The sequence below is a fragment of the Bactrocera dorsalis genome, chromosome 2 (genome assembly GCF_023373825.1).
Source record: "Bactrocera dorsalis isolate Fly_Bdor chromosome 2, ASM2337382v1, whole genome shotgun sequence".
Classification (NCBI taxonomy): domain Eukaryota; kingdom Metazoa; phylum Arthropoda; class Insecta; order Diptera; family Tephritidae; genus Bactrocera; species Bactrocera dorsalis.
The window spans coordinates 7,301,510-7,326,666 of NC_064304.1; the positions used below are offsets into that span (position 1 = coordinate 7,301,510).

The 25,157-nt window shown below is 33.3% G+C and overlaps 1 protein-coding gene across 25 annotated transcripts in view; it reads right to left on the minus strand.

The window, feature by feature from the left end:
- The window catches only part of LOC105222614 (protein lap4), a 157,062-nt gene that overhangs the window by 51,560 nt on the left and 80,345 nt on the right, over positions 1 to 25,157 (minus strand). For 20 of the 25 annotated variants that reach the window (XM_049448487.1, XM_049448483.1, XM_049448490.1 and 17 more), the window contains 11 exons: positions 24,595 to 24,950; positions 24,049 to 24,333; positions 23,369 to 23,569; positions 22,186 to 22,372; positions 21,543 to 22,051; positions 17,385 to 17,672; positions 8,248 to 8,358; positions 5,602 to 5,781; positions 5,292 to 5,318; positions 1,796 to 1,954; positions 185 to 383 (listed from right to left, as the gene is read on the minus strand). In XM_049448487.1, the coding sequence (XP_049304444.1) occupies positions 185 to 383; positions 1,796 to 1,954; positions 5,292 to 5,318; positions 5,602 to 5,781; positions 8,248 to 8,358; positions 17,385 to 17,672; positions 21,543 to 22,051; positions 22,186 to 22,372; positions 23,369 to 23,569; positions 24,049 to 24,333; positions 24,595 to 24,950 (2,502 nt within the window). The remainder of the gene's footprint in view (positions 1 to 184; positions 384 to 1,795; positions 1,955 to 5,291; positions 5,319 to 5,601; positions 5,782 to 8,247; positions 8,359 to 17,384; positions 17,673 to 21,542; positions 22,052 to 22,185; positions 22,373 to 23,368; positions 23,570 to 24,048; positions 24,334 to 24,594; positions 24,951 to 25,157) is intronic. The other 5 variants (XM_049448495.1, XM_049448494.1, XM_049448491.1 and 2 more) reach the window with 2 other exon arrangements.

Sequence of the window (25,157 nt, forward strand, 5' to 3'; positions counted from 1 at the left end):
ATGGAAATTAATTTTTTTAGTTTTGCTGTGTTAAAGCAACAAATGTGCAACTGAAAGTTGTGTAGTTGTAATGACAGTGCTGCCGAAGCGAATTTATTGCAACGCACTAGGGCGCCCAGCAGATTCGATTTTGCCACAATAACACACATACTACGCGGCATATGTAAATAGAAGTGTAACGTACCTTGTCGACTGCCTGTTGTGTTGAAGCCTGTGCTCATGCCGCCAGCAGCCCCAATGGAATGAATTAAATTGGATTTGTCGTATCCCTTGCACGCGATCAAATGAATTTCATTGCCAGCATTGCGCAGCACATTCACAGCGTCCTGATGTGAGATGCCCAACAACGAGTGGCCGTTGACTTCCAACAGGCGCATACCAACCTGAAAACACACAACAACAATCAAATTTACGATTTTAACAATTTTGAAAATAAATATTTGAAAACAATTTTTTTGAAAACTATTTTTTTGAAAGTATTTTTTTTTATTTTTTTTTAAGTAATTTTTTTTTTTTAATAAATACACAAATTGAAAATATTTTAAAATTAACAAAGCCGATATCAGTTATTGCAGAGGTTAATGCCTTCCGCATATTGTATTTTTGTATTCCAACCACTTTCGAACCTCTAAACTTTTATGCCTATCGTTCGAAAATTACTTTACTCAAATTAAGGATTGCAAATGATGCACTAAAACATATAATTGATTGAATATTTGAATTATTTTTTAAATGTAATTCTGAAAAAATTAAATAAAAATTATTTTCAAATTTTTAACCTCGAATACCCGATTAAAAAATTAAAAAAAAATTAAATTTTTTATATTATAAAATAATAATATTTTTTAATCATTTTAATTTTCAAATTTAAAAATTTAATTTATATTATAAAATAATAATATTTTTTAATAATTTTAATTTTTACATTTAAAAAATTACAATTTTTAATCTCAAATACGGCTTTGAGAAATTAAAATTAAATTTTAATTCCAAAAACCGGATTAAACATTAAAAATAAAATGAAATTTTTAAACATAAATGACCGAACGAAAAATAAAAGTTCCAAATTCCAAGTTCATAATAAAAAATTAGAAAAATATTTTTTTTTTATTTACATCTTTTTTAACAATTTTACCAGCTTTTAATCTAAACAATATTTTTTTTTATTACTCCCATTTTGAAATAAAAAAATTGAGTAAATATTTTTTTTATTTTTTAATTAATTTTTTTTTTTTTTTTTTAATTTCAAAATTAAGAAATAAAAAATAGGAATTTTAATTATAAAAATTAAACAAAAAATCTTAATTAAAAAAATACTTTCTTAATTTTTAATTTGGTAAATTTTAATTCCAAACATTTTGATTACAAAAATTAAAAAAAATTTACAATTCTTAATTTTTTAATTGTGAAATTTTTCTTTAATTTTTTAATTAAAAGTTTATAAAAAATAAATTTAATTAAAAAAATTAAAACACAATTTAAATTAAAAAATAGTTTCCCAATTTTGAATTTATTAATTTGAAAAACATTTTCTCAATTTTTAATTTGGTAATTTTTTAATTTCAATTCCAAACATCTTGAATCCAAAATTAGAATTAATAACTAAATATTTAATTTTTAGACCCAAGCACCTTTATAATTAAGATTTTGAAGGTTTTAAATTTTTAATTCCAATTTTTAACCCAAAAAATTTCAATTGAAAAATTCGCAGTCCCGCGAAATTAAAATTACACTTCCTCTTGCAATAAATATAGTTATTACGAGTATTTATACATACACACAGTTATTTGCATACCTTAAGTCTTCCGTCGCGTCTTGCTGCGCCGACTGAATTAATTTTCGACACAAACACACCCTCGTCGGTGGGATCACACGGATTTCCGCGCTGACCATTAAGTCCGCCCTTAATGTGCATACCCAGGCGCTCGCCTTCAGCTTTACTAATGGTGATTTCCTGTGATTTATAATAATAAGCAGTTATAAATATGAAAGTGCAACATAACTTAAAGGCACTGCCACTTGCAACAGCACAATCACTATATGGTACATATGTATAAGTATGTATGTATTTACTTATGTAGACGTAGAGGGCATAAAATACGTACTTAAGTACATATATATGCGTAGGCATATTTTTACTTATGCATACACATACATACACTACATACATAGATATATAGTATAACAATGAAGGATGCATATTGCAAACAGAGAAGTAATAATAAAATAACAAGTGAAATAAGTGAACAAAATAAACAAACGGACAGAAATATGCGGGAAAAGTGAAAAGCGTAAATATATATATAATAGCCCTGATTCTTTTGATTTTTGGCGCGATTCCCATTTTCATTCGAGGCAGTGAGCACCATATATAGCATACATCATACATACACACATACATATGTGGGGCAAATGAGAAAATAGTCGTAATAATAAAACTATGTGAGTATATAAAAGTGAAGTGCGCGATAAAAATGTGCACTGCTATGCTGCCATTAAGGGAGTGCTTTAAAAATGCTGCAAAAATGTACCAAAGAGAGCTATTTTTTTGGCTGCGCTTTGAGAAATATTTTAATTTTTTCGAGTTACTGGCTGTTTTTTATCAATGAAATACTTTGTAATGAAATATTTTGTAAATAGTCAAATGCTTAAACATACAAGGTGTGTCATAAAAATAACCAAACTTTTTGGATATAGAATAATGTGCGTTGTATATTTCTTTGAAAGTTATTTATTCAAAATAGGTGCCATTAAACTCAATACAAAGTTTGGAATGATCAACCATTGCATGCGTAGATATCTTATGTCATTTGTGAGCATGCTCTTCAGCTCCTCGGTTACTTTACTATATGTTGTCTTTTAGTTTTGGAGATAAAAAATAGTCACATGGTCAAGATTAGATCAGTCGAATTGATGGAGAAATCCGGTTTTTACGTCAAAAACTCGTTTACTTTTTTGGTCTTGAATTAAATATGTGGAAAAAAACGCCCACAGATCTTTCTTTTAGTCAAATCTTCAATTAAAATTCTCAAAATGGTAGTTTTACTTTGATTTAACCCCTCAGCCAATAATTTCACGCACTTTTTGCTATCAATTCAGCGCGATTACTAGCTTCTGGACGATCTGGCCTCCTCATTTAAATTGGTGCGACCATTTTTAAGGGGTTACATGGGTTTTACGGTTTAGAAAAAAAATATTTTTATTGAATTCTAAAATCTTTCTAGAATATTTTTCTAAATTCTCAATTTTATCCGAGTAATAGTTTTGGAGATACAGCCTTGAAAAGTTACGCGCCCGAGTTCAGCTATATAGTCACTTGAAACTTTAAACGTGTTTTTCTCGAAACCGATATTTCAAAATCAGTTCTCCTAATAAACACAAGTTTTCGAGATATAATTTACAAGGTCTTGCCCGAAGGATCTTGTTTTTAGTCAATTACAGCTATAATTCGACAAATCTTCACCAAAATTTTCAGATTTTTGCTTTCCTTTTGTCCTACCTAGTTTATGATCTTAATTAAAACACGATTCTTTTCTTTCTACTGTAGATGATGCTGTATGAAGTTTTGCCGTCAACCCGGAGGCACTTTTTTCCGAGGAACTGCTGGAAATGACATAGAGTTTTGGGACTTTGCTTCGAAATTTTTCCCATTGAAAAGAGGCTGTTTTTTGCTCGAGGAAACCCATGTACTAAACCCTTAAATCGTGAAATTCACGTATAAACACCAAATTTTACATTTTATGGCGCTTGAAAGGGTCTGAAAGATGACAAGAAACTCAAAATCTCTTGCAAGCCGGTTTTAATGACTTTGGTGGATATTTTGGGTATAAAATCCGTTCTTGCTCGACTCGATTTTTTTTTTCAAAAATAGTACGATTGTGACCGAATTTAAGGCCAAAAACGCATTGAATACCATCGATTAACCACCGTATTCACCAGATTTGGCTGCGTGTGATTTTTTCTTGTTCCCCAAACTGAAATTGCCGTTCCGTGGAACCCGTTTTCAGTCGATCGAAGAGATAAAACAAAATTCGCTGAAGGAGCTGAAGGCCATCACAGAAAGTGCTTATGAAAAGTGTTTCGAGGACTGGATAAATCGTTGGCTTAATGATTTAACACTTGGGTCGACTATTTTGAAGGCAACAAAATAAATATTGATGAATAATTAAATATTTTTACTATTATTTACAATTTCCGTGTGCCTTTTTGTCACAATATATATTCTTCTAATACTGAAAATTTTAGATAATGCTGTAGTATATTACATATTCTAATATAAAGTTCGGTTATTTTTATGACACATTTTGTATATACTATATACCCAATGATAAAAAGAAACGTGCTACCATATCATCAAAAGATCGATTGAGAGAAAGAATTTTGAAAAAAAAATTCAACAACTGTTGAAAAAAATTTCGAAAGGCCAAACTTTTTTTTGTAAAATGTATTCGAATTTCACATTTTTGAATTTTTGTTGTTGCGCATTTTATAAAATGTTTTAAAGCAAATAATTCAATTTACGTAACAAATTTTATTGGCAGCGTTTCTCTTTAAAGAATGTTTGACATGCAGCAGTGATATATTTATGTATGTATGTATATACACCTAAAATATAAAATAAATAAATTTTACTGCAAATGTAATAGTTTATATATATATATCTCTGGCGATATGCAAAAGTAACTTCAGTTCACGATAAGAACTTTCATTTTTCTTCTTCTTTATTCACATCAGCGGTGTCACGCAGTTATAGCTGACAAAAACTAAAATCAAATTCCAAGCTTGTGTTTCTTAGTTACTCACTTAAGTTCACTTAAGCTACTTTTACATTTCACCACAAATACTTCCATAAATATTATAAATATAAAACGCCACTTTCGTGCAATTTTTCGCCTTCACCCAAAATCCCATAAGAGCTTTTTTTTAAATAATGCTTTTCCATAATATTTTGCTTTGCAGCTAACTAATATTAAATTAAATCAAACAAATTGCTTACTTGCTACAGAACTTAGCTCGTAATGAAAAAGTAACGTATAACGAGTCGAACTTAATATTTAAAACTAATTTGTTAGGTCTTTAATAATGTTTAGTTCGCAGTAAAATGAACAATGCAATTTAGAAAACCCTTGAAAATGTTAAAAAAAAAGTTTTTGTAATTAGAAAAAAAATCCGAACTTGGAAAACTTGTCGGTCTTAACGGAACTCATTCATAAACTCAACAAAAATCAATAAGAATTTTAGAAACATTTAGAGAAACACTTAGTGAATAATCCAAACAAAAAGCGGCTTACCTCAGTTTGTAAAATTTCTACCTCAATCTTTGGATATTGCAATTAAAAAAGGAAAAAGGTGTAAATATTTTGCAATAGTGAGAAAAAAACAAGCTACATATGTAGTAAAAGCTAATATTTTTTGCAGTTTTAGCGAAATTGCTTACAAATAATACTTTGCTATGAGATGATATTTGCTACTACATGTTATATATAACTGTATGTATTTATTATTTATTTATACTACAAGCACAATGAAGCTTAAACTAAGCAATTCTCGACAAAACATCGAAAAAATATTTGTGTTTTTAACTCGGCATTCTTAGCTTACCTGGAAGCCAGGTGGCAGCGGATCGTGCTGTATGGTCAGCTTGATGTCGTCGCCCGGTTTCAGTAATTCCATTACAGCCTCCTGATGCGTGGCACGCGATATATCCACGTCGTTCACTTTCAAAATCCTATCGCCCATACGCAGTTTGCCACATTTGTGTGCGATGCCATCGGGCACGACCTGCAAAGCAATTCGATTAAGTTGTGTTTAAGTAACAGCAATTAAAAATACAAAATTTAATAAAAGCAAACTTCATTAATTGGATTTATGATTAAATTGGGCTGTTTAAAGTTTTTAGCCTGTAAAAATAAAGTTAAACTTAAGCTAACGTTCCTGCTTAAGCTACAAAGCGCTTGGCACTACATTAGCAGCCCGCTCGCATTGCATTCGCTCATTTGCATTTGCGCCGGCAGGGATAAGCGCAAGAAAGGCGCAAGCAACAAATGAAAACTTTAGTAAACACTTGTGTAATTTATGTAAAAGTCCAGCACAGAACATTATTACATGCCAACACAACACTGCTGGAGAAGTAAGAGCGACTTCCATTTAGCGCATTCAGCCGTTATTTACTGCCTATATACTAACATAGCTAATTTATGTAGCTATGTTTGTATACAAAAAATGCGTGGATTAAGCGAAGCAGACAATGAAAAATTGCCGCTTATTAAAATAACAAACATAAAATATTTCAAAATACAACTTTTCAACACATATTTTTCGCGGACAAATGCAAATGAAGTGAGAAGTGTACAGGTGTAAGTTTTAACACTTTTTATCGTAGAAAATATATACTATACATAGTTTTGTTGCAGAAAATTGACATAAGCCTATAATATTTTGAACTTGAGAAGTTAATTTTTTTTAAAGGGAATTATCGCTTTAGACAAGGGTAGATGGTTTTCGAAAATAAAAAAATACAGTGTGTTTGGAACATAATAAGATAAGTTCACACCAAATTTCGTGAAAGAAAGTTTTTTGTAACCGGTGATCCAAGTAGAGGTACTTTTTTTTCAATAGCCAGATTTGAGAGATCACGCTTGAGTGTACACGAAGACCGTGAAGAGTCGATTCGGCGCCATTCGCAGCAACTCAAACTGACGCATGGAACAACTTGGCACATTTTACGTCGAGATCTTAAACTGAAAACGTACAAAATACAGTTTGTGCAAGAACTGAAGCCGCTCAATCTTCTTAAACGACATCGCTTCACTCTATGGGCTCTTGAAAAGCACCAAGAAGATACGACGTGTTCGAGCCAAATTTTGTTCAGCCATGAGTCGCATTTCTGGCTCTGGATGAAGAGAAACCTGAAGAGATTGAAGAGGTGTCATTTCATCTAGAAAAAACAACGGTCTGGTGTGGTATCTTTAAAAAAATTATGCCAGTGAGAACATAACGACAATTGAAGCTTGTGATATCGGAGACGTTTGGTTTCTAGAAAACGGCGCCACTACCCTCAGATCGCGAACAATTGATTTATTGAGAGAATACTTCGATAATTTCACATTTTGGGCCGGTCGATTGGCCATCAAGATCCCGCTTCGATTCAGACCTTGGAGCAAAACATCACCCGTGCCATTTGCCAGTCACCAGTCGAAATGCTCGGACGAGTCATCGAATGTGGACTCAATGGATGGATCATCGAGACGTAGCCACAGCCAAAATTTGAAAGAGATAATCTTCAAAAAATAAATGTTAAAGAATGTTTTTCGAATGGTAATAAAAATTTCTCATTAAATCTGAAGTTTCTGTGTTTTTTCTTTAGAAATAAAGTAGGGAACCTCAAAATGTATCACCCTTTACAAGATAAAAAAAAGCTTAAAAAGTTATTAAAATTGAATCAAGGTTACGGAATCGTTGAAAATATAGGAGAATTGTTGTAATTTATCACAAACACAAGTATTTGAGTAGCACAAAGCATTCTGTGAAGGTCGACTTCGAAAATTTACCGCATGTGAATCATCCATCAACAGTGGGTTAATGGCGATAACGTCTGAAGAAACAGTTTTTAAAAATCGACGTGTTGACAACCGAAAGATAGCAGAGAATCTCAATATCTCTTAGTGGACCACCAAACAGATTTTGGATATGAATCATGTCAATGGTAGACTCGTACCAAAATATCCGAGTCTTTGGCAAAACGACGTCGAGTAGAGGCCGATAAATATGCTTGACAGCGTGGCTGAGGATCCTACTCTCATGAAATGCGTCTTTACTGGCGATGAGACATAAGTTTACGAATATGACGCCGAAACTGTCCAACAATTCAGTGAATGACGCTTCAGAACCGAGCCGAAAAAATTTTATGAAAAATTGGATTAAATGTTGCCCTACTTGTATTGACTCAGAGTCCTAATTCGAAGGCCACAATAAAGACTTGTATTAAAATTGGTAAAAGTGTTTGTTTGACCAGAGCTGTATTCGTTATCGCCACTCCCCGACTCATAGAATGAATTTCATGCTAGGCCCCAATAAAAAAATTTTCAGTTACAAACTTTTAATTGCTTAAGATTACAAATACTTGTGTCGCGAAATTTTCACTAAAATTTAAATTTTTTTGTAAAATTGTCAGCCAAAAATCAAAGCCCAAGTTTTTTAAATATAGTGAAACAATAAATTAATTAAAAATATATTTTTGTTACTTACATGCGATATAAATATGCCCGGCTCATGTGAACCGAACGGTACACACGAATGGTCCGTACCGCCAATGATGCTGAAGCCCAACGACCCTTGATTCTTCGGCAAGATAACTTCCTATAATTTGAATAAAATGGAAATGTTGAACTAATGTGCCGACTACAATAGTTACGAATGTGAAATAATATTTACAATATACTTTTTGAACAAATCGTTTACAATTTACAGAAAATCAAATTTTGAAAGACCCTCGAAAAGCGCAATGAGTGTTTGGTTGATGATGTGTGCGATAATTGTTGGTGATATTTACAGACATTACAATTACATAGTTATACACTTAATCAATAAGTGTCTTAAAGCCGTGTTAATGAAAGCATAAGAAACTAAGAAACATACATATGTACAGATATAACTGTGGACCGTTTGCAAAACGACTTATTTGACTTTAGAATGCTGCCTTTAAAGTAACTTAAATTTTATGTAAATTAAATATTTTAAGCAGATTTTAAGGATTTTTTTTTAGAATTTTTTATTCTAAAATTTTCACCTACTGCTGGCGGCAATAAAACTGCTAAGTCGAGATAAGTTGTTTTGTCGTAAGGCCACAGTTGGATATGGAGTAATGACCTGAGATAAAATTTTTTCCTAAGCGATTTCGTGCTATTGGCGTTTTACTTATAATTTAATTTTTTTATTTTTTATGTGCATGAAGTATGAGTGTATTTGTGCATGCAAGTTAGTTAGTAATATGAACAGAAATAATGACAGCGTTGATTAAATTTAACTGAAGCGATAAGAAAACTTTATGAAATACCTGAGCTGAGTGACTTTCGATGCCAAAACAAACGTGTGTGATAACAAAACAAGTGCGAATTCCTTATTATATCAAGATGTTTTAATTTCTTACTAATTAAATTGTTGTATAAATAAGTTTAAGAAAACATATATTACGCAGTATCTACTCAGAAATATTTTTACTCAAATTTTTTGATTGAATGTGAATAAATTTCTCTACACGGTTGACTAATTATTAATAAATATTATTTAAATTTCGGAATACAACACATTTTTGTAGTGGGTGAATATATTCTTGAGGAATTTTGAATAAAATATGAATGGGCACACCTGGTGTAAAATATAGCAAACAATATTTCGTAGGCACTAAATCGATATCTGTTACAGGTTTTGAGTTCCAGTCTTCTATCAGCACCACCAATTTATCTTTTAAGCCAATTTTCTCAAAAAAAAAGCATTTTCGAAGACTGGCACACCAGGTATGCCCCTTAAATTCCTTCACAAGAATGCCTTCACATCACTAAATTCACTGGATTTCGACCAAAAAGAGCGTATCGTAGACAACTGACCAGAATCATTCAATAAACTTAACGACTAAATTATAACGAGGTCATGTTTTCAGACTATTACTTGTGAATGTGATACACGAACATTTTGGAACTCAACACTGAATCACTCCGTAAAATGGGTAGCCTCTTTATTAACGAATAATAGCTCGAGTCTAAAACACTATTTTTGTCTGATAATAAGAAAAAAATAGAAAACTATAAGGCGGAGTGTCTTCCCGTAACAATTAAGAACTCATACTTGGAGAGACTTTCTTAGAGGTGTCAGAAAAGCTATTTCAGAGCACCAAACGAAAGAAAAATGGTTATTTTCTTTGACACGACACACCCTAGCATCTAATCATATGTGACCATATGTGATATAGGAGAGGGCACAGTAGACCATAAGTCGAAATGGAAAACCTCAATTTTCTATCTATCTAACATATATGGTATATAATGGTCAGTTCATTGATGCTTTCGCTTATTAACAAAGGAGTAGGGAGCTATTGAAAATCGTATTAAGATGTTTGCTGTCCCCAAGTGGTTGAAACCAATTCAGCCATAACATCAAAAAACGTTAACTACGGTTGCACTTTGATAACTACAATCATTCATTTCAGTTTTCCCATACAAGCACTCGGTTCCGATTGTGTATTTTGTATGATATATATGATATAATTTATATGATATAGTTGGCCGATATTGACAGTTGCGATAAATGAGCAGCTTCTTGGGGAGAAAACGGCATGAGCAAAATTGCAGATCGATATATCATACACTGAAGGACTAGTTCGCGAATATCAGACGGACAGACGGTCTTAAATCAATTCAGCTCGTTACGCTTAAACTCGTCAAATACGCTTAGACGGAAAACTACATCAAAGTAAATGGATATATCAATCTGAACAATGTCAGGACTTATTCGAGACCATCCAATCATCGGTCAACTGATCATCTTCTGACAACACGCTTGAAGCAAATAAAGCTCAACAGATGCAAGCGACTTCTTAAGTAATAGACGGTCAATGGCACAGTTTGTGGTTCGAGTTGGACAACGTGGCCTACGGACGAATACCCAACAGAAATTTTGAGAGTTCTTCATTTCGAGAAGCTTTGTTAAAATCATTAAAAACCTTGCATTTTACATTTATAAATGACCGAATCCTTCGACAGCGTTATCGAATATTTTTGCATCCCCCATTTAATATATGCAATTTTTAATAAAAATAATTTTAAAGAACTAATACTAAAGAACTTTATTAAAAAGTTAATATAGTTTCATTTTCATAACGGCCCGAACTTGTAACAGAACTTATGGCATAAGACAGTACTAAATAACGTGGTTCGTAATAAGTATTTTCACCTTATAGAACATGAGGGAACTATTTCTATAACCGGAATCTCTTCAAAATTCTACAAACTTCAGAGAACATATCTGCTGGCAGACCAAACCTAAATTAATTTCACGGTGCCTGCAAGTTTTATCCGTCAAGCCGGACCAAAGCAGACATATGAAGAAGACATGCAATAAAGTAGCTTCTCTTTTTAGTATAAAGTGTGCAACTGTATAAATATGTATTTACGAAAGCATTTACTTGGCTGATGAAAGCCGGTCGTCTACTCTCCGTATGACGCATATGTACTTCGTGTGTGCAACAACAACAGCTGTGCGCCAAGATGCGTCACTTGAGCCATAAGACATGACAAATATCAAATATTAACAAAACGAGCGTTGCTCTGAATTATTCTTCGTAAAGCAAGCAGCGCAGCCAGCAAAACAGCACCCACAAAGGAAGTAGAGAGTTTGGTTAAACTTTTTGTTTAATAATATTAACAAAGTGCAAATCCTAAAGTAAGTAAAAGCACAAGGAAAACTGCTGCAAACGCATAGGAAGCCAAGCGTGTGGCTGTGTAAGGAGCAGCGACAGAGTGTGGCTGTGTTAGTAAGCTACAAGCAGCGGCATTTGCGCTTCCAATAAGGGAAAAACTTTGCACTGGAGCTCACAATTATATGCCATGATTTTCTTCCACATTTTAAGAAAGTTTTTGTTTTAGTTTCCCTCACTTTGAAGATAATAATTCTTAAAAGCCACCAGCCAATATGATATCATCCAAAGAAGCGGGGAAAATATTTGCAAATGAAATTAATTCTAACAATTTAGTGACTTTGTCGAAAACTGTAGTAATATTCTAACTGCTGTAAAGTTCAGGAGGTCGAACTGAAAGTAAAGCATAGCGAAATGTTTTCGCAAACGAGGGTAATAGAAGGTCGGTTTTTTCTGAGCATAGAGAACTATTCTAAACTGCCTAGTGAAGACTAAAATTTGTTAGACAATATTAACTAGATACACTTATGATTTATGGTCTACATAATCAACCTACTGAGGGTACTATTCGCAAAATAATCACCCATCTTGAGACCCAGCATTCATTATTGTATAATATTCGACCAAATAGACCGTACCTGCAGTTCGCAGTGAAGAAAATATAACAGCCGTAGCTGAGTGACCGACGAATACCGCGGAGAGTCGACTCAGCGCCTTTGACTGACGTATGGAACGACTTTTACGTCGAGAAAGCGTACGACAAATGACAGCTTGTGCAAGAACTGATCCCGCTCGACCTTTCCAAGCCACGTCGCTTCGCTCTATGGGCTCTTGAAAAGTTTCAAGAAGATCCGACGTTTGACAGCCAAATTTTGTTCAGCAATCATGCCAATTTCTGGTTCAATTGGTATGTAAACAAGCAAACTTGCCGCATTTGGGACGAAGAGCAACCTGAAAAGATTTAATAGCTGCTATTTCAAGCAGAAAAAAACATCGGTTTGGTGTGGTTTATGGGCCAGTGGAATGAGCGGTCCATATTGATAATGAAAATGATGCTAGTGAGACGTAACCATCAATGGCGACCATTATCGCGAATTGATAAACGACTATTTGATGCCTCAAATTGAAGCTCGTGATCTCGGCGACATTTGTTTTCAACAAAACTGCTTCCCACAATGGATTTGAGAGAACACTTCGGTGAGCAGATAATTTCACATGTTGAGTCGGTCGATTGGCCTCCAAGATTGTGTGATACATATAACACCGTTAAACTTTTTCCTGTGGGGATATGTATGTTCTCTCCGGACAATCCCACTTCGATTCAGGCCTTAGAGCAAAATATCATGCGTGTCATTCGCCATTTGCCAGTCGAAATGCTTGAACGAGTTATCGAAAATTGAACTCGACGGATGGACCATCTGAGACGTAGTCACGGCCAACATTTGAAAGAGCTAATCTTCACAAAATTAATGCCAAAGAGTGTTACTTCGAATGATAATAAACATTTCCCCATTAAATTTGTAGTTTCTGTGTTTTTTAGGTTTAGAAAAGTAAGGAGCCTCGAAAGTGATTACCCTTTAGTACTTTTTGTAACCTAGCTACAAAAGAAAGCTACAACTTGGTTAAAACTTCATTCCTGTTATTTGAGGATGAATTTTTTATTTCGTAAACAATTATAAATATTTAGAAAGATTACATAAAATTCATCCTTATTATTTGGAACAGAATAAAATGAACAAATGTTTTACCTTAAATATACAGGTATTACTATTCGATTAAAACGAACATATGAAGTATGTGAAGTTGGATGTGGTTTCTCAATATTCTTTCGGGACTTACTCTCAGAGTGTGTTTTTTTAGGATATAAAAATATTTCTTATTTAAGGAGATGTCATCACTTTTTCTGAATTTATTTCATGTATGTTTTAGATCTAGTAAACAAAAATTCATTACTTCTCCAATAGATGAAATTATTATTATTAACGGGAGCTTGATTGAAAGGTTCTTAACATATCATCTTATAATGTGGACTCAGCACCAAGAGATTACTTCCTTTTACTGTCTGTAATGAATGATTATTGTGAGTTCGCCCCAAGAGATATCGATGGTCTTCAAAAAGGCAACAAGTTATCAAGCGGCCTATTTTCAACATGAATCGAATCATCGTAACTATGCTAGATGAAATATTTAATTAATAGCGAAAATAATGGATTTCTCTTTACTAGATCTATTAACCCTGGACGGTCATCCTTTTTTTTTTGTACATTAACGTCATCCTGCGTCAATATGACGACGACTTATTTCAAATCCATTTTCAGTAGGGTGTGAGTCGAAATAATGAACGCGTTTTAATTTTTTTTTTTTTTTTACAAGTCAAAAATAAAAAGGAAAAACTTATATCCCTGTACGAAAGCGGAAAAACATATTTACAATGAAAAGAAAATAGTTCGTAGTCATTTTGACGAAGGATGACCGTCTAGGGTTAATATGTGTACATGAATAATCTGCTTCTTTTTATGGCTTTTTGGTTGGGCATAGTCTTATTCATAAAAATTATTATTATTAATGCATAAGAGTAAATTATTTTTTGAAATCTTAAACTCCATCACCTAATTAAAAAAAAAATAAATATTAAAATATGAGAGAAGAAATGTGCTTCGCTTTGGAATTTTTATGCTTTTTAACTAAGATTGAGCGACAAATTTTATTACTTGCATGAAGTGTGGCTTCATATTTTTATTCATCGTTAAAGTGTCTTCCTTGTTATTTGCAGCTAGTATGAAAACAGATAACAAGGTACTCTTCTGCTAGATTACAGTGTAACAGGGTTGCAAATAATGCATTAAAAAATAATTGAATGGACATGTCAATTCATTTTTTTTTAATTGAAAATCTAATATTTTATCCAAAACTTTTTTTTATTACAAAATTTGCAGCCCTTCAGTGGAACCAACTTCTATAACTACCCAACCACCTAAATGGTGTCGAAATTATATATGCATGTAGTTGCCTTAATAAATTTGGTCGTTTTGCCGATATTTTCTTTATCTACTGAAATTTATCATTATGGACAAGACTGAAATTGTGCGATTATGGGCAACCGAAGCAGCCTATTCAAATAACCTGATCTAAATTCAACTCACAAGAAAAACTAGCATTTTAGAACGTTGCTGTAATGGGAGCCGGATCAAATTTGTTTCAAGTTATTTTATGTCACTAAAAACCTTATATCATTATATACATATCGTCAACTAAAATGCAAAATAACGTAACGTCACTTTTCATAACTTCACAGGTGAAAGGGTATAATAGATACGACTCATATTGAAACAAAATTTGAGTTTTGGTTATAAAATGGTTATATATTGGTTATATATTAGTTATATATTGGGTATAATTGACACGGAAGCTGACAATTTTATGCTACATATACATATGTAACATGATGGAGTGAATCATAAGCAACAAAAAACTAAATTCCGATTTTCTGATGATACGTTGTTTTGCATTTTAGGTGACGATATATATAAAGTACTACTTTAAATAAATTGTTCGAATTTCCGAATCGTTTGTATGACAAACTATTTAAAAAGTATAGTGCAGCTTAAAATTAGTAAACAATTTGATAACCCACCACAGGCAGGCAGGTTTGATAACATTTCATTGATGTACATATGTATGTATGTATGTAGATGTGCGGTTACTTACAAGGGCAATTTTATTTAGATAATAAACCTCATTCATTGACAAAAGCAAGAGTTCTTCAATTAAAGTAAAATAATTATCTACATGCATACATTTAACTATATCTAAAAAGTTTCAAGCGTTCAAATGCGAAAACAGACAAACAAATTTTAATTAATAATTTTTCAATATTTTGAAGATATTTTTTTTTGATTCGAGAAAATTTTGAGCAAAAAAACTATTGAAACTACCACTGATTTTTTTCATGCAAAATAAAAATATTATATGTACAACTGTGGTCAAAAAATAGTAAGACTTTTTTAATCTATATTTTGGGCGAAAACCGATGCGTCGAAATATTATTTTTCTGGGTTGGTACGACTGTCAGTGATATCTGCGCCAAATCTCGCATCAAAATAATCATTAGTGTTTGATAAGCGCTTGACTTTCTGAAGTACATGAAGTACATTCGGCGATTTTTACGATGAATGAATTATTCAACAAAGAAGTTCCACTATATTTTATATTCGGAATCAAATTTCTGGGCCCGAAACCTTCAGAATGTTGGAAAGGCCTTCGCTGATAATTGTTTGTGACGAGCAAGTCTGTTTGATTGTTACAAATTATTCAAAGAGGGTCCAAAACGCATTGACGACGAACTACGACCAGGACATCCAAGGAAAAAAACTGATGATCAACACGTCAATAAAATAAAGGAATCGGTGCTTGAGAATCGATGATTAACAGTCAGAAACCTTACTTAGTTCGTGTAAAACCATTTGGGTATAAGAAAACTGAAAGCACGATTGTTTTCAAAATCACTCAATTTTTTGGTAAAGGGCGTCGCGTAACGTCTGGGAAACAATGCTTTCCGACTACCATTGTTTTAATGAAACGTGTTATTACTGGCGATAAGGCTTGGATCTATGCTTACGAAGAGGAAACAGACGATGAATCCGTCCAATTTCGTAGCAAAGTTGAGCCGAAGTCAAAAAAACCACGTCAAAGCAGGTGAAAAAAAGTTATGTTGACAGTTTTCTTCAAGTATCGAGGTGTGGTGCACTCCGAATTTCTTCCGACCGGCAAATTTATCAAAAAAGAATACAATTTGAGTGTTATGGCTCGTTTGCGCGAAGCTATTCATAAAAGTTGGAATTCTGTGCCGACAATCTTTGGTTTTTACACCACAATAATGCACCGTCGCGTGCTGTATTGATTCTTCGTGAGTTTTTCGCCAAATTTTCAAACCGCAACCACCGTATTCGCCTGATTTAGCTCCGTGTAACTTCTGGCTATTCAGCAAAATCAAAATTACCGCATCGGGGAAACTATTTTGAGTCAATTGAAGATCTTAACAACTATTTCGAGGATTGGAAAAAACGTTGGCACAAATGCATTGAGCCCAAGGAGGACTACTTTGAGGCGGAGGACATAGATTTTGATGACTAAATTAAGAATTTCAAAATTATGAAAAAAGTCTTACTATTTTCTGCCCACAGTACTACATAGGAAATAATTATTTCTTATATATATTATTATATGAAATTCTTATTATATTGTATTAGGTATTTTTTAAACAAAATTTCCATCTGTTTTCGCACTTTAACGCTTCATTCATAACGGTATTTATGGACTATTTATGTGGCGCATGCATACACGTAAGTATGTATGTATGTACTAATGCAGGTAATTATAAGCGCCCATTTTAATAACCTTTACAACTACCGTTAAAGTGAAACCGCAAATTTTTTAGTTGCACTAACTACTCGAAAAGTAACTGAAAACCATTGACCATTAAGAGTTTGTGTGATGAGAGTTAGTTATACGATTTTGGGTGCGCCTAAGCATCCGGTTAGCAGCCGCAGTTGAAACTTCTTAATTATTTACAGTAAAAAAAAAATAAAACAAACTATATGAAGATTATGTAATTAATTTGGAGAAAACCATGAATAATGCCGCAAGTTATAGCGAAGGCATGGATGCATGGATAAGTGTGCAATCAATAACTAAATATGCAAGACAGCTTCCCGCATTTTTGCCGACTACCGTGTGAACTTAAAGTGTAGCGCTGCAACTGTTTGATTTTTTTTTTTTTTGTTTTTTCTATTTTCTATTTCTTTTTGTTTTTTTTGTTTTTGATACTTTTTGTTTTTGTTTTTGTTACTTTTACTTGTACTTCTGTAATGTTGTAAATTTTCTTTTGTTTTTTGCTTTTTGCATTTGTGCACACTTGTGATTTAAGTATTTTGTGTGTCTACTTCATGGGTCAATATTTTTTTTTGATAATCACCTCACTGATCAGTGGCTCCGCTAAATGGTTATCGGTGACACGCGTCATTACGGTTTCCGTAAATGTGGATTTCGTTATTGTTTCGGTAATGCGGCCCAGCTCCGTGGGTGCCGCGGGGAACATGGGCAGATCGGGTACAGCCTTATTCACCGTTACGGTGACCGAGGGTCCAACGCCCACCTCATTGCCACGCGCCACATTCACCTGATGTTGACTGCCACCGCTAAGGAAGTGCGCCGGTATCATCGCTTGGAAATCTTCACTAGTCAGCGGTCGGAGTGGCGGCACCTGCATTGAGCGCAAATTGTTTTCCCAGCATTACATGCAGTTCATACACAAGTTTAGACATATATATATATATTTGTTTTTGTTGTTTTTATTGCAATTGTCATTTTGGTGGGGATTTTCAATGACGTTTCGTGCGTTTGATTGTTTGGTTGGATTGCGTTTTGGTTAAAGAGTTTCAAAATTTTTGTATTAAATCAAAAGAAAGAAAAGAGAAAATAATGCTTGTTTAGGTTTTTGGGTTATAAATTCGGCTTATATAACTAGATTTTTTAGTGTCGATGTGTTAAAGCAATTTTGCGCTCATATATTATATATATTCATACATAAGGATGTCTAAATTAGCCAAAGTGATAACTGTAATACACTAGGAAAATAAAAATAAAAATAATGACCGAATAAATCAAAAATAATATCAAGGGAGACGAGCATCGACGGTTGGCACCCTGTATAATTAAAATTTATAAACTAAGCAATAAATAAATAAGACCTAAATAGACGATAATTAAATGCGTACGAACCCGTTTAAACATAAAGAAAAATTTTGCAGTGAATTGTTACAAATATATAGTATATATGTATATATAAATAGGTTCATATGTTTATGCAGGTGTAATAAAGGATGTTTATATTATTATGTATACCATGGGGTGCAGGAGTTTACACTGGGCTCTGCAAAATAGTAGTACATACAGTAATAAATTCGTCCAAATACACATTTAACTCTATGTATTCATGCAATAGACAAACACAAACACAATATTGCGGTTAATTGGAAGTAAATTGATTATTTATTTATTTTAGATTAGCACACAATAAAGGTATAAGTAAATAATCATTAAAAATATATACTTCCGCATTAAAGGCGGAAATGATTAAACAAAATAAAAATATCATCAACAATTGTTTGTTATCCGGTGAAAGAGTTAAAATATTAAGCATAACTGCGTGCCACACGCCAATGCAATGTGAAATTCATAATTTACCGCAAAAATTTGCAAAACTCTCTGAACGCGTACTCACCTTTCAATGGCAGCGCTACAACAAATATGAATTTTTATTATAAAAATAAGGCAACAAATAACAACTATGTACTATTTAATTTCGTCGTTAATACTTATTCTACAATTAATGATTATCTGAAATATTTTTGATATTTTTTAAATTTAATTTTTTTTAATTTATTTTTTTTTTAATTTATTTTATTTATTTTTATATTTTATTTTTTTTTATTTTTATATTTTATTTTTTCTTTTATTTTTATATTTTATTTTTTTTTTGTTAATTTTGTTTTATTATTTTTTTCAATCATACCGTTCTTTTATATAATTTTTAAAGCTGCCAAAACTGTTATAACAAATTATTTTAGTTATTTACTGTGATTTTTATTATTTTTAGAAATGACTTGGAAATTTTAGAACTCAAAAACGCATGTATGCCAAAAAGTGCACAAAATCGAGTTAGGTTGTTATTACTTTTCGACATAAAATTAGATTATGTTACAAAAATGTATTATAATTAAAGTCCAGCACAAACAATATTTTTGACATAAATCTCAATATGAAACATAAACTAAAAAACTCACAAAGTTGAGTTAGGCTGTTATTACTTTTCGTCACAAAATTAGGTTATGTTACAACCCAAGCCAAAAAATTTATTAAAATTAAGGATTAGCACAATATTTTTTTATAAATCCGTTGTACTGCCTGTGCAAGCTTTCAAAACGAGGAATAAACATTTCGAACTAAACAAATTTTACATACATTAATTATAGTACTTTGATAATTTTACAATGACAATCGATCTCCGTTTCAAGTCAAACCTGATAATTAACTTTTAGAGCCAATTTTCGTACTTTTTCTAACCTAAAAGTTCTAAATTTGAAACTGTGCAACTTTCATTTTTAGCTATTCTAACCTCAATATATGGTATAGTGAGAATATATGATTTTTGTGATCTAAGCAAACGAAATCTATATCTGTGGTCATATGCCGACCAGATTACTTTGAATCGAATTAGAGTTAAAGGCTCTATCAGTCTATTAATGTAGACAATTTGCTGAATAACTGAATTTAGTGGCTCTATTGGTCTATAAATATAGACAATTTTCTAATTGACTCAATTCAAATGCTACATTAGTACAATTTAATAATTAAGTTATACAGCTGATTGACTAAATTAGAGAATCTGCATTTATTTAGATTATTTGTAATTAATTGATTGACTTAATTAAGAGTCTAAAAAACTATTAATGTGAGCACTTTGCTTATTGACAATTTTAAGAGGTGCTATTAGTCTGAATTTATTAACTGACTAAATAAGGAGGCTCTATTAGTATAATAATGTCGACAATTTGCGAGATGACTCAATTAAAAGGCTTTACTGGTATTAATGTAGGCGATTTATTAACTAAATTTCCTTCTAATTGACTAAGTTAAGATGTTCTACCAGCATATTTATGTAAACAATTTATTAATTGATTAAATTAAGAGACAATTTATTAATTGACTAAATTAAGAGACTTTCTGAGAGACCCTTAAGCAATACTTATTTAATTATTAATATTTAATTAAGGAAGTGAAGTTATTTCTTAAAGAAATTTGCTGTGAAATTAGCCAAAAAAAATTTATATTTTAGTTTTATTCGGTGAAACATTAAGATAACCTCTTGTTCCTTAATCAACATGGGAATTTCAAATAATCGATCAGTAGAAGCATATTAATTGTTGATATTTATATTTGAGCGCATTCAACATAAATGTTAAGTTAATCCGGCAATAATTTTGGAGAACCGAACGTATTTTTGTTGTAATTTTAACTCGGCTTCCAAAACTTCTTTTTAAGTCGATGAGGTAAACATCTCTGAAACTTTGTAAAACTACCTTAACACATGAAGATTTATCTATCAAAGACCTCGATAACAACTCATTTGAACCCTACCACCCTAACGGAGACTAGATACCATTACAACAAAAACAATCATTTATCTATATAAAAAGGTTAGTTAAACCATGTATATGTTAACTCAAGAACGACTGAACCGAATTTCATCTCCGATTTGTTGAATTAATCTCCAGCTCAAATAGCAGAAAAAGTATGAAAATATCCGTAAGATATATTAAAAATGAAAACTAATTTAAAAAATATACAAAAACATTGAAAATACTCGAATCAAAATTTATAAAAGGCAAAACATCAAAATCAATAGGCGGTGTAGTCAAATATTTCTATATAATAAGCTAGTATTAGTAATATTTCTAACCGTCAAAATTATCAAGATATGCTTTTCCGGCTTCTACATACTTATACAACCTAATATAACTTAAAAATACCCTTTCTATACTTACCTTTCCGGTAATTTGCAATTTTAACGGTAAATTACGATTTCACATTGTCGAAATTTCGAAACCTTTAACTCAAAATTAGTGTTTGGTACAAATACAAACTCGTTAGCTGGTATGTGAATACAGAGGTGCAGGGTAATGCTTGGTATGCACGCGACTGTATGAATGGTAAAGCCACATAACTCAAATTACTTTAATACAAATATTAAACGATTAAATTGAAGCAGTTAAGCGCGTGAAATATGTATAATTTTGAAGCCATCAACAGCTGTCAGCAAGACGATCAGATTATATTATAACGGTATTTTTTCGAATATTTGCGCGCTGAAAAATGAGTAGATACATTGAATGGTTGGTGTATGGATGACTGACTGACTGACAAACAATAATTATGTGTTTAACTAACGACCAATGCGTATTTTATGTAACTATATAATGTATTCAATACAAATCGGTTACAGACAGACACACAATTAATACTGATTAATGTGGAGTAAAGGGAAAAAAATCAAACATTCGCTTTTACATACCTGAGTTTCAGCAGAAGCATCTGCGGCCGTGTTCGGGCCGGCAGTCGGTGTCGCTGTCGGCTTATTCGCCGAATCCGGGGGCTGTGCGGCATTACCGTTGGCTGGTGTGGCTTCCGCTGGCGCGTCTCCCAAAGGTATGGAATTTGCGCGCCTGGGAGCTGGCACGGGTTGACCCGTGACCTTATCGATTTGTTGCTGCTGCTGCTGCTGTTGCTGTGGCTGTTGGTATGGCACAGTTGTTGCCGCAGTCGTAAAACCATTTGTTTTCGGGGCATTGTTACCACCTACACTAGCGCTAGTTAATGTTGTTGCTGCTGCTGTGGCGTTAGGTATCGTAACAGTTTTATTTATTTCGTAAGCCGACGGCTGGTTGGTGTAGTTAAATTGTTGCTGAGCTGGATATTGCTGCTGTTGTTGCTGTGCCAGTATGGGTGCCGCTGTGGGCGCATGTTGCAGATTAGTTTGTGCTTGCTCTGATATCATGTCGCCGATGGAGCGATTGAAGTTCGCTGTTGTAATAAAAACAAGTGCAAAGAAAAGGAAAAAAGGTAATAATAATCAAAAAAGAAGGAAACAATAATCGATTTTAATTTTAAAAGAGGAAGAAATGCGTAAAATAGCTTCTGAGTGCGTTTTTATGTACCTGGTCGATTGGCGAGGTAACCGGAAGGACTGAGCGAATTCAAAACAGCTGGACTGCGTGGACTCAACGGTGCCTCTAATGGTCCACGGTACTCGCGCTGCAACACCAGACGCACAAAGCGTTGCGGCTCAGTGAGACATTGCACCGCAGCGTCATGACAGGCGTTCGTCATGTCATTGCCATTAATCTGTAAATACAAATCACACATTGGTGGATTAAGCAAAGTACACAAACAACACGCCAGCATATACAGTTTGATATGGCAATGACAACCGCGACAAATTGCGAATGTTAATGTGTAATTGCGAGCAGTTCGCATGCACAAATCCATATATAGTATGTACGTACATTAGGGTGTCATTTATTTTTCAAGTTGATTTTTTTTTTATTTTTTATTATTTTGCACACATCTTTTGAAGTAGCAGTTCTTGTTCCAAAATACAGGTTGTAATGCCAACAAGCTCTTTATTTTCAATTTAAAACGAGCCTCAATATTTTTACTTATCTTCCCATATATTTTATGTAGAATTTTTGTATATTTTCGACTTCGAAAAAGTGATATTCTAATACAAAATTTTCCATTCTACAAAAAACGTCATAGTGATATTTTTCACTGAAGCATTACTTTAACAGTTATACGCAGCCAAAGTAACGCATCAACTGGCCTGAGCAGTCATACAAGTGATTTATACATGCTGTGTTGCTCATACCACATGGTGTACTATATGAAAAAGTACACTTGATCCATAACTTTAACTGCATATAACTTTTAAAAGAATCTTTTGATGAAAAATATTATCAGTACTCTTTTTTAGAGCAGAGAATTTTGTATTGGAATCTCACTTTTTCAAATATTGAGATTTATTTGTTTTGGAGACAAAAAATTTATGATAAAAATATATAAAAAAATGTCATATAAATATACCGGACAATAAAATGATTTAGGCTCGGTTTAAATTGACAATAAAGAGCTGGTTTACGTTGGATCCTTGTTTTTTCTTGTTTTAGAGTAAAAACTAGAACTACAGACAACGTTTCCAAAAAAAAATGATGAAATTGGAACATAAAGCATGCCCTAATGTACATATATACTTATATATATGCATATAAGCATACGCTAAAGTCATTATAGCATATGCGAGTACTGCATATTGTTGTTGTGGTGTCGGTTTAATGCACTTACAGCCATCACGCGGTCGCCAACCATTATTTTGCCGTCACGATGCGCTAAACCGCCTTCAGTTATGCGTGAAATGAAAATTCCATCGCAGCCATCCTTAAATGGTGGCGAGCCTTTGCCACCGGCAATGCTGAAGCCCAAGCCCTGTCCGATTTGATCACGAATTAAAGTCGTGTGTAGTTGTAAATAGCTCAAAGGGGCATCCTGCAATGAGTGAAAAGAATGTAAAATGCAAAAGTCAAATTGAACTGGCGAAAAGGGGTGCATATTCTTGAAAAGAGCATGATTTCAATCTTAAAAATTAATTGCATAAAATGATACACATTTGTTAAGATTAATAAGATTTAGTAGAATATTGACTGATAAAAATGGTTGCTTAAGACACTAATTAAAAAAAAAATAGTTCAAAAAAAATGGCTGCATATAACATTAATTTAAAAAAAAAGTTTGCTTCTCATCAACACATTTCGAGCTGATGATGCATGTCGTCAATTTGTTATTACTTATCAAATATTCATATTTTCCAAATTATTTTTCAAATATTTGCAGCAAAACTTTTTCTGCATGAGCAAAAGTCCGTTTACTACTTTCATTTAATTTTCGTTTGCAAAACCATTTTTCATGAATTTTACTAAAAATTCAGCTGCAAAACTGACCGACGACCGACAACCTACAAAACCGACCTTGCCATTTTCCAAAACGCCATTTGTTGCACCCACTCCAACATGTTGCGGTTGGAGTTGTTGTTGCTGCTGTTGTGATAAATTTGCCGCATTTGTTGGTCCTGCTGCTGTTGCTGTTGCTGGTGTTGTAAATACATTCGCTTGATAGCTGTTGAAGTTGGCAGGCGCTTGTTGTATTTGTTGTTGTTGTTGTAGCTGCTGCTGTTCTGGAATAATTTCAATCGGTGCCGGAATGAATTTTTCATGTTGCTGCGCTGCGGCCAACGGTCGCGTTTCCACCGATATCTGCAAGTGAAGAAAATTTAATTTGCAAATATTTGTATGTTTATACACGCATTCGCATTGCAGTAAATAAAAATCAATTTGCCAACATATATTAAGCGACAATTCGCACTTTCGCAGCGCTAATTGCATGTTTAACGACACAATTTACCGCAGCAAGCGTTTAATTACGCTACAAATGAGGGATCGGCGCAACTTGTGGCGTCGACATAACGGCTATAAGTATATTTACATATATATATATATTTGTTTGTGTAAACTTACCTGTGAGACTGAGCCATCTTCGCTAAACACTGGATGGCCTATTAGGCGTGTCACTTCGCGCTCCACCACCAACACCAACACCGCACCGCAGGCCTTCAACACCTGCACGGCCTGATAGTGATCGGCGTCGACCACATTTATGCCATTCACTTTCAGTACTTTATCGCCAACTTTCAAGCCGGCCAAATCCGCTGGGCCACCCTCGGTCACGCGTGATATGAAAATGCCCTCGTCATCGCCTTTGAATGGTGTTGAACCGCGACCGCCCGCTATGCTCAAGCCCAGACCGGCAGTGGTGCGCTCAATATGGATTTCGTACTGTTCGAGACGCAGCTCGGTGAGACCGTCCACGGCATCTGTAATGGCAGAAGGAGAAGAATGCGTATGATTTAATGTAATAGAAGTGTGTGGCATTAAATACGGCTTGAGAGTAACATTTATGGCTACAAATACAACTTTATGGCATTTGCGCTTTCAGCAACTGCGCTACATATACAGAGGTATAGGTATTCCCAGAAAATTTTTGAGTTCAAGCAAGTTTCGTTGGTCTAGACGGACTTATT